Source organism: Polyodon spathula, chromosome 6 (genome assembly GCF_017654505.1).
Source record: "Polyodon spathula isolate WHYD16114869_AA chromosome 6, ASM1765450v1, whole genome shotgun sequence".
NCBI lineage: Eukaryota > Metazoa > Chordata > Actinopteri > Acipenseriformes > Polyodontidae > Polyodon > Polyodon spathula.
Genome location: NC_054539.1, coordinates 23,212,212 through 23,224,277, shown reverse-complemented (window position 1 = coordinate 23,224,277; position 12,066 = coordinate 23,212,212). Strand labels below are relative to the sequence as shown.

The window sequence follows — 12,066 nt, the reverse complement described above, 5'->3', positions numbered from 1 at the left end:
ATGTTGAGTGCTTCTTATTGCTGCCACACAGATACTTTGCTTTCTTTATTTTTGATAAGTTGCTTTGACAATGGGTTCAGGAGCTGCTCTTCAGTTCTAGTTGTCTGCCATGCATATAGCCAAACATAGGCTCTATATCAGTAAAAATGTTGATTGAAAAGATTGTGATGGCTCTTTCTTCTATAAAGGTAGTTTGAATGATCTAAAAATGATTGCTTACTGTGAATGGCAGTATCTTAGTAGTTGCAGTGAAATCACAATCATTGCACATAGCATCAAAAGGAAAGGGGCAGAATAAATACTGAGAAAATTAAGATGCTCACTCTTTAACTGTTAACAATTTACTTACCAACATTTAACCATACACTATATTGAAGTGGTAAAGGCATTGCTCTGGCCTGTAACAAGGTAGTAGTGGAACTGTTGAGCCCCAGATCCCAGTTCTATAAAACCTAGAAGGCATTATTTGAATGCGGCAGTTCCATTATCACCAAGGAACACGCAACAGAAATGCCATTATCACTTGTATGCTACTTATTTACATGTGTTTGTCTGAAATGTAGTCCACTGAAAGAGTTAACTGTTTGAGCATCCGTTTGAAGCGTTGGACGAACAGTAAGCAGTGGTTTTAGAACAAGGTGTCAAATAATTAGCGTCATCTCAGCCGTGCTTTATTTGCCGTTCCGTTATTGAGTAATCTGATGAATGTCTGGTTGAGTGTCTGGTTGTTGTTTAATAATACTTAATGCTAAATATATTAACTGTTTACAAAAATTAAAAGCATTTGGTTGCTTGTTTGTAAGTTAGTAGTTAACAGTTAATAAACGCCAAAAGTACCACTTAAATGTTTCAGATTGTTTTCCTTTTTATTGTATTCTTCTTCAGTTTTTTTTTTTTAATGGTGTATTGTTAATATTTTAACTATCAATGTATATTTACTTTTGCAAAAGCTATGTAGGTACTGCAGTCCTCAGGAATGTCCCAGGAAGTCCTCTTTTTGTGAGCGTACAGTGCAAATCACCTGTAGCTCGTTCACCTGTCTAAAAAATGCCCTCATCATGCAGCTGTTACTTAAGAATATTTGTTACATACGCAACATCTGTACCTGTTTTCTTGAATGCGCTTTACAATCCATAAGAGAAATTAAAACCCATTCAAAGCTTGAATCTGCCTTGAAAGCTCATCTGTGAAAGAAGCAATGTGTGTCAGTGATTGTACCACAGTTGAATCTAACCAGTCTGTTATTGTACATGTACTGTAATTTTGAGGTTTTGTCAATTGACTGTTTGTTAAGGAGTTAGATGTTCATGTGTTTTTTTAAGGAGTTAGATGTTCATGTGTTTTACTTGTTGTATGCTTATTACTATTGTTGTTGCTAAAACTACTATGTATATTTTCATGTTGTTTAAACACATGCATCTGGAATGTTTTTGCATGTTAATGTTTTGTGGTACTGTATGGAGACAATCAAAAGATATGAATGCATGCTGGTTTTAATTGGCGTCTCTGCAGTACCCATGTCTTAGCATTATGGCAGTAACAAACCATTTGAAGCCAATACACCTGTTCTTATTTGACCATCACCTTGGGTTTGTTAGACCTAATTATTTGATATCTGATTTATTTTGATGTTATCCTTCCACCAAAATTAAGCAAACTACCTCACCAACAAACTTAGCATTTGAAATACTGGGATTTGGCTGGATATGGCTTCCATAGTACCTTCCAGGACCTTATAAACCAGAGCAAAGCAAGTTACTTCCAGAGCTGAGTGATAGAAATACTACAGTGAATAGTATACTACGAACTACATACCTAGTAAAGTTGCCTTTGGTAATTGAAGTGACACTATTGTTAATCACAGTTAAACTCTTATTAGCAAGCTGGCTTTTGAATAATATACCATCAAGTCAAACAACCTGCATATATAAATTCAGGTTGACTTTCTGGTCAGTTATACTGTACTTGAGGAGGTCCATAATAGTGGTAATGATTTGCTCATTTTTGTTTTTAGCCTACTCAACTGCTAAATTGGTCATGTTGTCTCTAGCGAGCTTTCAGGTTCTAACTTTTCTTCTTTCATTTTTATTTTCTGGTTTATCAGCAGTAACATATACCACCAGTTACAAAAAGACACCACCTCCCGTCCCTCCACGCACCACCTCCAAGCCGCTCATTTCAGTCACAGCCCAAAGCAGTACGGAATCCACCCAAGATGCCTACCATGACAGCAGGCATCAAAGGGGGGGACTGTGGCCTCTTGAAATCCGAGGCATGTACAACTCTACTGACAGTCTAGACAGCACCAAAGCAGTAACTCTCGCTATGGAGACGGCATCCGGCAAGCGACATGCTTCTACTGATAGCCACAGCTCAGTTCTCACCAGCGATAAGGGCATCCTGGTGAAAAAGGGAGACGAATTTCTGAAGAGTCGGAGATCCTCCATAGGGATTCAGGTAACCAATCATTAACATCTGGTCTGTGATAAATTGCTTGCCTTGGTGCTGTAAATAGCATGGAATGAGTCATTCAGCTTCACTGTAATAATCCAACAAATAACTCCAGGGCACACAGCATTAATTGGAATTCATCTCATGACAACAGGGTTTCACAGAGCATTCAGCAGCAAAGCTGCAGTATGAGCAGGCATAGTGTTGCACACACTCATGTGTCACAACAAGGCTTCCTGTTCGTCTACAATATACAGAAAATGTATGACAGGATGTATTTATTTTAGGTTAATTTCCATGTATTTTCTCCCCCCTTGTATTGATAACAATGTTTTTTTTTTTTCCTTTACATTGTTTGTTCTTCCCAATTGTTTCTCTGTCAGTATTCCGTTTTATAACAATTCAGTTCTGAAAATACATTTTATCCCCTGGCTGTCTGATTATACAATCTGAGTAAAAGAAGAACTCTATTTGCAGATGGAGAAATATATCTTACCAAATTGCAGCACCATTAGCATGGCTTCTGGAGTGCTAGCAACAGTGAACAGTAAGCCATATACAGTATTCAGTGTGGCTACTTACGGAAGACCCATGCATGCCATAGCAATTTGACTTAGTAGGTGGAGAGGTAGGTGGAGAAGTGATGGGGAAACAAGATTTTAGGAGCACAACAAGATTATAAACTGTGCTAAAAAGATTTACAGTACAGGCCATAATTAAAAAAACTATTTGGAGCAATTACATGTCACAATATTTGTCAGAAACAATTAGTGACTGGACATAGTGCTATTTATGATTATCAAAAGTCTTCTGACAGTTTTAACTGTAAATGAAGTATGCACTCATTATGGCTGTTCAATATTTAATGGTTTGGCTGGCTTGTACCCTTTTTTGTCATCTGTTTAAAGTGTTGGTGAAGCCAGGATTTAAACACAGGGTCCCTGTGATATCTTATCTAAACTTTTTGGGGTCTTGTGGCCCCAAGACTATTAAATCCTTTTGTGTTGTATAAGGTGGAAACAGCGACTGATTCTGAATCAGAAGGCAGAGGCCTGCGGGAATACCATTCAGTTGGAGTACAAGTGGAAGATAAAAACCGGTACGTAAAGCCCAAAATGAGGGTATTTTCAAGGGGAAAACAATGATTATTTTGCAAACTGCTAAATAACGTTTAGAGAAGTATTAGGCAACTCCATTCCTGGACAGTCATTACACTCCAGGTTTAATAATTGACCTTGTCAGAGGTGTGATTTATGCTTTCAGCTGGATCAAAGACCTAAACTGGAAGGACCATGGTTGCCTGTTTTAAGGGGATCTGCCAGATTCTACCCAGTCAATGCCCTGGTTTGAACGATCGCCCCCATCCCAGCTTTTAGTTGAAAGTTACATTTTCACCATTCATTTCAGTTGTTTAATAACCACGCGCAAATAATGCAGTGGCTCACGTGAATAGAGGAAACTGCCTAGAAGTAGCTGCTCTGTGCATTGAATGATTCTCGGTTCGGGTTAGGGTTGTCTTCTGTTCAGATAACGAAGCTGTGGAGTATGGCGGTTTTGGATCAGATGATACAGACTCAGAAGTCTGATTGATTACACTTTCCTGTTGTTAAGCTACCATCCATATTTTTATACACTGCAAGAACTTGTAAGGCACCATTTATTTATTTATTTTGTATTAGTAATTTGAATGCTACAGTGCTATTGTGGATGTTGATTTATTATTTCATGTTGTAGTTTCACATTGGACACTGCAATTTCTTACTTGCAGAAATTATATAAAGCCTTTTATTTTAGTGCCCCGAACATTTCACGTGTTTATATATTTAAATGTAGCAACTTTTAGTTTAGCATCTTTCATCTACAAATGTGATTTTTTTCATGATGTGCTTTTGCACTGGACACTACAGCTTTAAAGTTTAATGTTTGTTTTGTGAAAAGATTTGAAATGACAAAACAGTGGACATACTGTATCAGCTTTGAGTCAATGCCCCTCACATAATTTAACATCAATTTTATGCCCCTAGGCAGAATCCGGTAAATTGCATGTAGAGCTATCATTTAAACAATTGTACCCGACATTGCAGCAGTTTTGGCCAGTAGAATAAATCTCGTAATCTCAGGCAATTCGCGATTGCGCTTATTTGTTAAGGAAACGACATTATGTGAATTTTATTACTGTTTTATTTCTTTTATGCTTTTAAATGTAGGTTCTTCCGTTGAGAGAAAGTGTTCACCTTTCGATTTATAGATATAACTTGTTGCGGTGAGGTCTTTTACGGGTTATCAGGGATAACATACTTTTTTTAGCCAATCAGTAAGCTTGTTTTCTGGCGATTGACATATAATTAGAGATGAGATTGAAATTGCATATACTGGTACCATTTGGAGATAGGCACTGGATCTTAATTGTTTATCGATCTACAATTTAGATAGGAATCACAACCAAGATAAGGATGTTGTGTTTACTTGTCTTGATAAGAAATCAACATCCAGGATACACACCTTGTTTTAATGAAAACTTGCATTGCATTTGTTTGCAAAGCTAAAAATGTATTCATGTCTGTTCCGGGTTCATATGCACAGTAATCAAGAGTGTAATGCTTTGTTGCAGAGAGTTTACATTTAGTTCAGTCTTGTTTTTTATAACCATGCAAGGATTTCGCCTTCACATTTGATTCTACTTAAAAAGCAGGTTTTGGTCAGATTGTTTCAGGTGCATGCGTATGTGTTGCACATACAGAAAGCTCTACTTAGCAGCATCTTACTAATTACAGCCGTCAGCGGTACACTTACATTGTCTCTTTACAGTTGTAAATAGAATTTGGTGTATCTGAAGTGCTACCTTTGTGGGTGGGGGGTCTACTGTTCAGGTCTTATGTTGTACAGTTTTCAAGGACAATTTTGAGTTTGTTTAATCAGGTTTTGTTGCCGAACATGAATTCACAGTAGGGTGAAAATGAGATCTATTTGATCAGAATCTTTCCATGTATACAAGTAATAAAAAGCAAATGTAGTACACAGATAAAGCAGAAAAGCTGCAGTCGGTAATATTAATGTCTGCATATGGTGATAATGGTTTTAAATCCAGGTAATTTACCAGGGGAAGTATATCTCTATGGGGATTCACCAGAGTGGTTGCTATATACAGTTGGTTCTACTATGAAATCAGCTGAGGGTTTCAGTGGGGTTTCTGATTTTGAACAACATTGTTTGCTTTTTTTAGACATGGGAGGTTCAAGCGCTCAAACAGCGTCACTGCTGCTGTTCAAGCTGATCTGGAACTGGAAGGTTTCCCCGGCCACGTCACCATGGAGGACAAGGGCCTTCAATTTGGAGGCTCTTTTCAACGGCACTCTGAGCCCAGCACCCCCACTCAGTACGGTGCAGTCCGGACTGTAAGGACCCAGGGCCTCTTCAGTTACAGGGAGGACTATCGGGCTCCTACTGAGCTCCCTAGCCCTCAGCCTGACCCATGGCTTGTGGAGCCGCCTCGCGAGGTGGTAGACACAGGCAGGATGTCTCCTTGTCGACGTGATGGAAGCTGGTTCATGCAGATGCTACATGCTGAGACCAAGAGGATGGAAGGATGGTGCAAAGAGATGGAGAGAGAAGCAGAAGAAAATGATCTCTCAGAAGAAAGTAAGTAGAAATACACAAGGGAGTTTGTTGTACAGACACTTCTAAAAGGATCGTTTGAATGTTCTTTGATACGTGTTTCCTCCCTCCTTTGCCTTTTTCGGATGTTTGTAACCCTCCTAAATAGTTCCAAGTTCTGTTGCTCTAATATTGAGATTTGAAACATGTTTCTTTGTTGTTCAAACTAACCACCTAGGCAGTCTAACCTGCATGTAAGCAAGCTATCATCTTGCATAAATGAGTAAGTAGCATCAAATTAAATTTGAGCTGTTTTTTTGTTTTATTTCATTTATTGTCCTAGGGTTTTACTGCTCATGCTGAGTGGTGTAGGGAGAGTAATGTACTGTAGGTGGCAGAGCTGTAAAATTGCACTACCACATGCTCTGAGGGAGACGTTTCAGTCCTGGCCCGTATGATTCTCCCGACAAGCTCAAAGCAGCTCAAACTTTATATAAGCAGATTTAAAGAAAACTCTATATTGGAGTCATAACACCTCAGAATCATATTCAAAGTATGTTTACTCTTTGGTAAGAAAAGGATTGTTGTTAAACTAAGAAGAACTGTCTATGGTCCAGCGTTTGCTGTATAATATGTCAATAGTTCCTCTCATGTTTTGTTTTTTTCACATTTTTAGTCCTAGGTAAAATCCGGAGTGCAGTTGGAAGTGCTCAGCTCCTCATGTCTCAGAAATTCCAACAGTTTTACTGGCTCTGTCAGCAGAACCTGGTATGTTTATATCTGAATAGACATTTTTATAACCATTTGTGTGAACTCTGTGGTTCAAGAAGTTGCCCTGCCCTTGAGAAAACAAATCTGCATTATAAAATAGATGTATAGATAGGAAAGGTATATACTTTGCATTTACAGTATGTAAAGAACTGCTTATCCAATACTGCTGAAACGCCGTAAAGATATCCCTTAGCACTAGTTATTGAGAGTATCAGATACTGAGCATATGGAAATAGCTGTCTGTTCATTTTGTGCAGACAGTTAGTGGTTCACAGTGATATACTTTTTTTTTATGATAACTAATGTTGTGTTTACAGATTTGACTGGGGATGTGTGTCACTGAAATAATTGTTTCTTATTCATGCCGCACAGTTTATTGAGAGGTTTTGTAATGTTAACCCACTAAGTCAACTAAGTGCAAATTATTTGTCCCGAAGGGTTTATTAAATCCTATCAAAGCAAGTTTCTCAAGATTCCTTAAAGGTGCTCTCCTGCATTTCGTTTTCAATGCTACAGCACAGGGCTACAAGCCCCAAAAGTCTACATGTGTGATCTGTGGCCCTCTTGGGTGGCGTGATTGGCTGCTTGTGTACTTAAGGCACTAGCAGAAAAGTTGACTTTGTTTCTTATAGTTTTACATTATCAGCTGAAGTGTCTTTAAAAAGAGTGGATGTCGATTGGACTCACTGTGGGGGTGACTTAGCCTTTACATTTCTACAAAACGCGTGCGTAAGCTGTCAGTTTAAACTACTCCAAAAAGTGAAAGGAGAACACAATTTCAAAAATAACACCCTGTCATAAAGCTTGTACTGTATGTTCAGAATCTGAACGGGACACTGCTGCTGTGCCTTTGAGCAAGGTACTTTATTTAGATTGCTCTAGTAAAAACCCAACTGTTTAAATGGGTAATTAAATGTAAAAATAATGTGATATTTTGTAACAGTTGTAAGTCGCCCTGGATAAGGGCGTCTGCTAAGAATAAATAATATTTCACACCAATTGTGCTATTGGAAGATTAAACAAGCTTGAACTAATTCAGTAAATATTTAAACATATATTGCAATGTGAAAGTATGAACTGCTATTTGGTACTACACTTGAATGACCACAGTTAAAAGTTAAATAAATGTGTTGGTGTTTAAACTAACACATTTTTAAACTAACACATTTTAGCCTTGGAAACAATATATATAGTACAAAGTAAACAGTAAGAAGCCTATTATGTATGGTTGTGTTTGGCTCATACAGTACTGAACTCAGTAATGACAGTGATGTACTTATGTGAATCAGTCGTGTGAGGCACAATCAACACAAAATGTGTGCATTGTGCTGTATATTGTAAATGACTGTTATTTTTGTCCAAACCTTGAAAAACGCATACCGAGTACCTTAGTAAAAAGATATGAAACACATTGCTTATGGATATTCAGGTGTTGGCAGTTTCAGTTAACAGACCGTGTAGGGTGTAGCCATGTACTGCATACTTGAGCTGCAGAGTCCTCCAAACACAGCAACTAAAAAAAAAAAAAAAAATCTTAAAGGCTTTCTAAAAAGTACATTTTGTTTTGAAGTCCGGTTGCCAACATTTTAAACTTTTACGAATGCTACCCTCTAAACAAAAACACATGACATTTTATAATTTTCGTTCGTTTATCAGTCTGTTTAAATAGAGGTGTATATCACTTTAATATATTATATATATATATATATATATATATATATAATATATATATATATATATATATATATATATATATATAGTCAGTAGACATGTACAAATCACCATAGTCTATTGTTAGTAAGGAACAAATAAATACTTCCAGTGTGTGAAATGTATCTTATTACAATACAAGAAAACCAATTCAGCCATGAATTTTTGTTGAGCAGAAATAGTGTGTGTTTTGAAAGTAAAAGCAGTATCCAGCCAAATGCCCGCAAATTGCCCAAAAGCATTAATGATGTAATTCGTTACTTTCAAAGCAGCTGTAATTGTGCCATGACAAACCCCAAAACCTGCCTAACAGTTTGTCCAACAAAACGTCATTTGTGTTCAAATAGTGGTAAAGAGTAAAGATGATTGGTTTCCTTTGCTTGGTATCTTTTTTTAATTCTTTATTTGTAAATCCGAAAAGGTCATGTTAGTCTTTGAATACAGTTCAAGCATTGTTTGTATGAAGTACTTCCCCTCTGTAACAAGCTGCTGGAATAAGCGAGCAGTGAAGAAACTATCCAAAAACCTCCTATTTTTGTGGTACTGTGTAGGTATTAACAGACATAGCAGAACTCCAGCACTGCCGCTTCCAGTTGGAACTGTATTAAAGCAAATGAAAGATTAACTTGATGCAGATATAAAAATCCTGACATTGTGTTTTGAGGTGTTGTGCTTGGTGTGATTCTGTGACATGAAAAGGCATATCAATCACACACATCTCCTTTGCCTTTGAATGAATTGAATACCCTCTGCAGCTATGAAGGAGGCATCTCTATGTCAAATTTACATTTATACCTGCAGTATATCTTGATAACTGTTCTTTCAGATATGATGAAATTATGCCACTGGTTTCGAAATGTAGGTCATGTTGAAACTGCATGGGCATTTATTCTGAGTTTCTGTGGGTGTAGGGCATGGTAGAGTGCAGTGTGGTGTTTATGTCCTTGATAGATATGTATGCCAACATGCTGGAGGGTGCCAAAGGATTGCCATTGAAGATCATTTGATAAGGAATGCCTTGTTGCTGGAAATAATTGCAAATACACTTAAGCCTAAGATAAGCACTAACAGTCTATTGTGGGACCAAGGTGTCTAAACTCAATTTTATATCATTACAGGACCCCAGTGCAATGCCTAGGCCCACCTCTCAAGACCTGGCAGGATTCTGGGATCTTCTACAGCTCTCCATTGACGATGTCAGCATGAAGTTTGATGAGTTGCAACAGATAAAGAATAATGACTGGAGACCCATTGAAACTCCGGAAAAGAAGGTTAGTTTACCAGCTCAACATCTCTCTATTTATATTTATTAAGATACAACTCAACTGTCCCCAAGTGACACAGAATACAAGAAAAAAAGAAAAAAAACGATATGGACTGCAGTTATTTTTGTATTTTTGTGGTTTTTGTTGTTTGTTTTTTAAGAATATTTTTATATTTCAGGAGGAAAAGAAAACCCCACCTCCTGTGCCAAAGAAGCCCCCAAAAGGAAAAATTCCTGTCACGCGAGAAAAGTCCCTGGACGTGCCAGACAGACAGCGACAGGAAGCCAGAAGACGGCTTATGGCTGTCAAGAGGGCGGCTTCTTTTCGTCAGAACTCAGCTACAGAGCGAGCCGACAGCATTGAGATTTACATCCCAGAGGCCCAGACCAGACTTTAAGACACAGAATGCTTCAGAATGTTCAGTTTGTAAAACATATTCAACTTTTTTTTCATGTTTTGTTTTATATCTACATTGGTGTTCACTGTGTCATCAGCACAACACCTTGAACAGAATTTGTTTTGCTCAGTAAAAAAAAAAAAAGATTTAGGTTTCTCTTACTTGGTAACAAACAAACTAAATGAAGCAAAGTTTGGAAAAGGCCCCCTTTCACCTTGGTTGTCTCTCAGAATTAACTGGCATCTCTTCAATACAAAAATTGTTTCAGAATGATCATATCACTCAGCACAAAATGTACCTAGCTAAAATGTTCAGCTATTTCAACTTTTTTCAAGGTGTCTCACAAAGTGCAACTTTTTTTAAACCCCCCAGCATCAGCAGTCTTTGGCTAAGGCGTAAGTTTGAAAGTGCAATCGATGACTCCCTTCACATTTTTTAATCAGGGCTTTCTGAAGGTACTATAAAATGTATTGGTTGCTTCATCATTCGATTACTGAATTGACAAGATTCGCTTTCTGATTGTGTTATTAGAACTTCAGAAAACACTGCATAATTAACACATTAATGCTGTTGTTTGAAATACCTCAACAATTATTGACATAATTTAAAGCTGAGTGTGTCATCGTCATTTCTGAAATCACCTTTGGTTACCTCTGTATGCTGTGCTTTGCGAATGTTGAAAATAATAGAAAACCCCACTCCCCTCTCCCCAAGAGAAGGGGCAGGCTGTACAACTAGAAAGCCCAGTGCTGCATCTACAAACAAACATGTGCCAACTAATACACAAGCAGCCAAACACAGTCGTACAGTTTTTTTGTCTGGTTCATTGAAAAGAAACCGTTTGCTATTCTGTGCCATTATTTGAAATATAAAATGTAATTGTGCCAACTAGAAAAAAAGAAAGGGAGAGCAATGTTATTTATCAATGAATGCATTTTATCCATAGGTATGGTGTATGTTGTACATGGCTTAGTTATGCATTTCTGCAAATCAGATGTCTGCAGTACAGTAGCCTATTTTTTAAAATGGGCATGCCATCATACTTATTTTCAAGGGTGTGCAAGCAATATAATGTGTTGGTTGAGTTGTACAGTTAGATATGAAGTGATTGATCTTGCTTGTTTCTGAAAATCTCAAGTCCTCAACTACTGAAATGCAAGTCCTAACCTACCTGACAGAAAACAGTAACAACACAGCTTTTGAAATCAAAAGAAAAACATACCCTGAGCCAGGTAACTAGGGGGACCAGTGAACTTAAAATATTGGACTGAAGATATTCAAGTTCATTGAGAAAATGAGAACTGCCAGCAAAGTGAATAGTATATGTTCAGAATGGCATCTGTTAAGTCCTGTACCCACTGCCCGATGAGATCCATTGTGGTGTGTTATACTTTTAGATGCAATTTTACGGGATCGGCCAATTGATTTCAGTTGGCTCTCAAAGTTTAAACATGTTTAATATCTGGCAGTGTGTACCAACTTTAATAACCAAACTGACCTAAAATGTGTGCAGTAACAAGAAATAAGCAAGTATTTAAATACAAAAAAAAAAACAGTCTGGTTTTAGATGCCAGTTATTATGAATGTAGTAATGATTGTTAGCTTTTTACTTAAAGTAAAATAAGATAATATCAGTCTGAGTTTAGTCTGTATGAATCTGCAATGATTCCCATGCTCCAAAAAGGATTTGAGTGTAAGAGGCAGACATACAAAACCCAATTTGTTTGGCCTTCCTTTATTGAACTTTGGGACCATGACAACTTTCTCAGCTGTTTTAAGGGTGGTTTATTTCTTCTGTTTGATTCACTTTATTCTCGTTTTATTTTTCCACTGTTGTTCCTTTCCTAACATATGTCAACACACATTGATCCTCATCTG

General features: G+C 37.4%; 1 protein-coding gene across 1 annotated transcript in view; it reads left to right on the top strand.

The window, feature by feature from the left end:
* Window positions 1–10,188, top strand: part of LOC121316530 (disks large-associated protein 2-like) — an 86,154-nt gene extending 75,966 nt beyond the window's left edge. The window contains exons 6-11 of the mRNA XM_041251562.1: window positions 2,105–2,457; window positions 3,465–3,550; window positions 5,675–6,090; window positions 6,722–6,813; window positions 9,645–9,797; window positions 9,970–10,188. Coding sequence (XP_041107496.1) covers window positions 2,105–2,457; window positions 3,465–3,550; window positions 5,675–6,090; window positions 6,722–6,813; window positions 9,645–9,797; window positions 9,970–10,188 — 1,319 coding nt within the window. The remainder of the gene's footprint in view (window positions 1–2,104; window positions 2,458–3,464; window positions 3,551–5,674; window positions 6,091–6,721; window positions 6,814–9,644; window positions 9,798–9,969) is intronic.
* The last annotated feature ends 1,878 nt before the right edge of the window (window positions 10,189–12,066 follow it).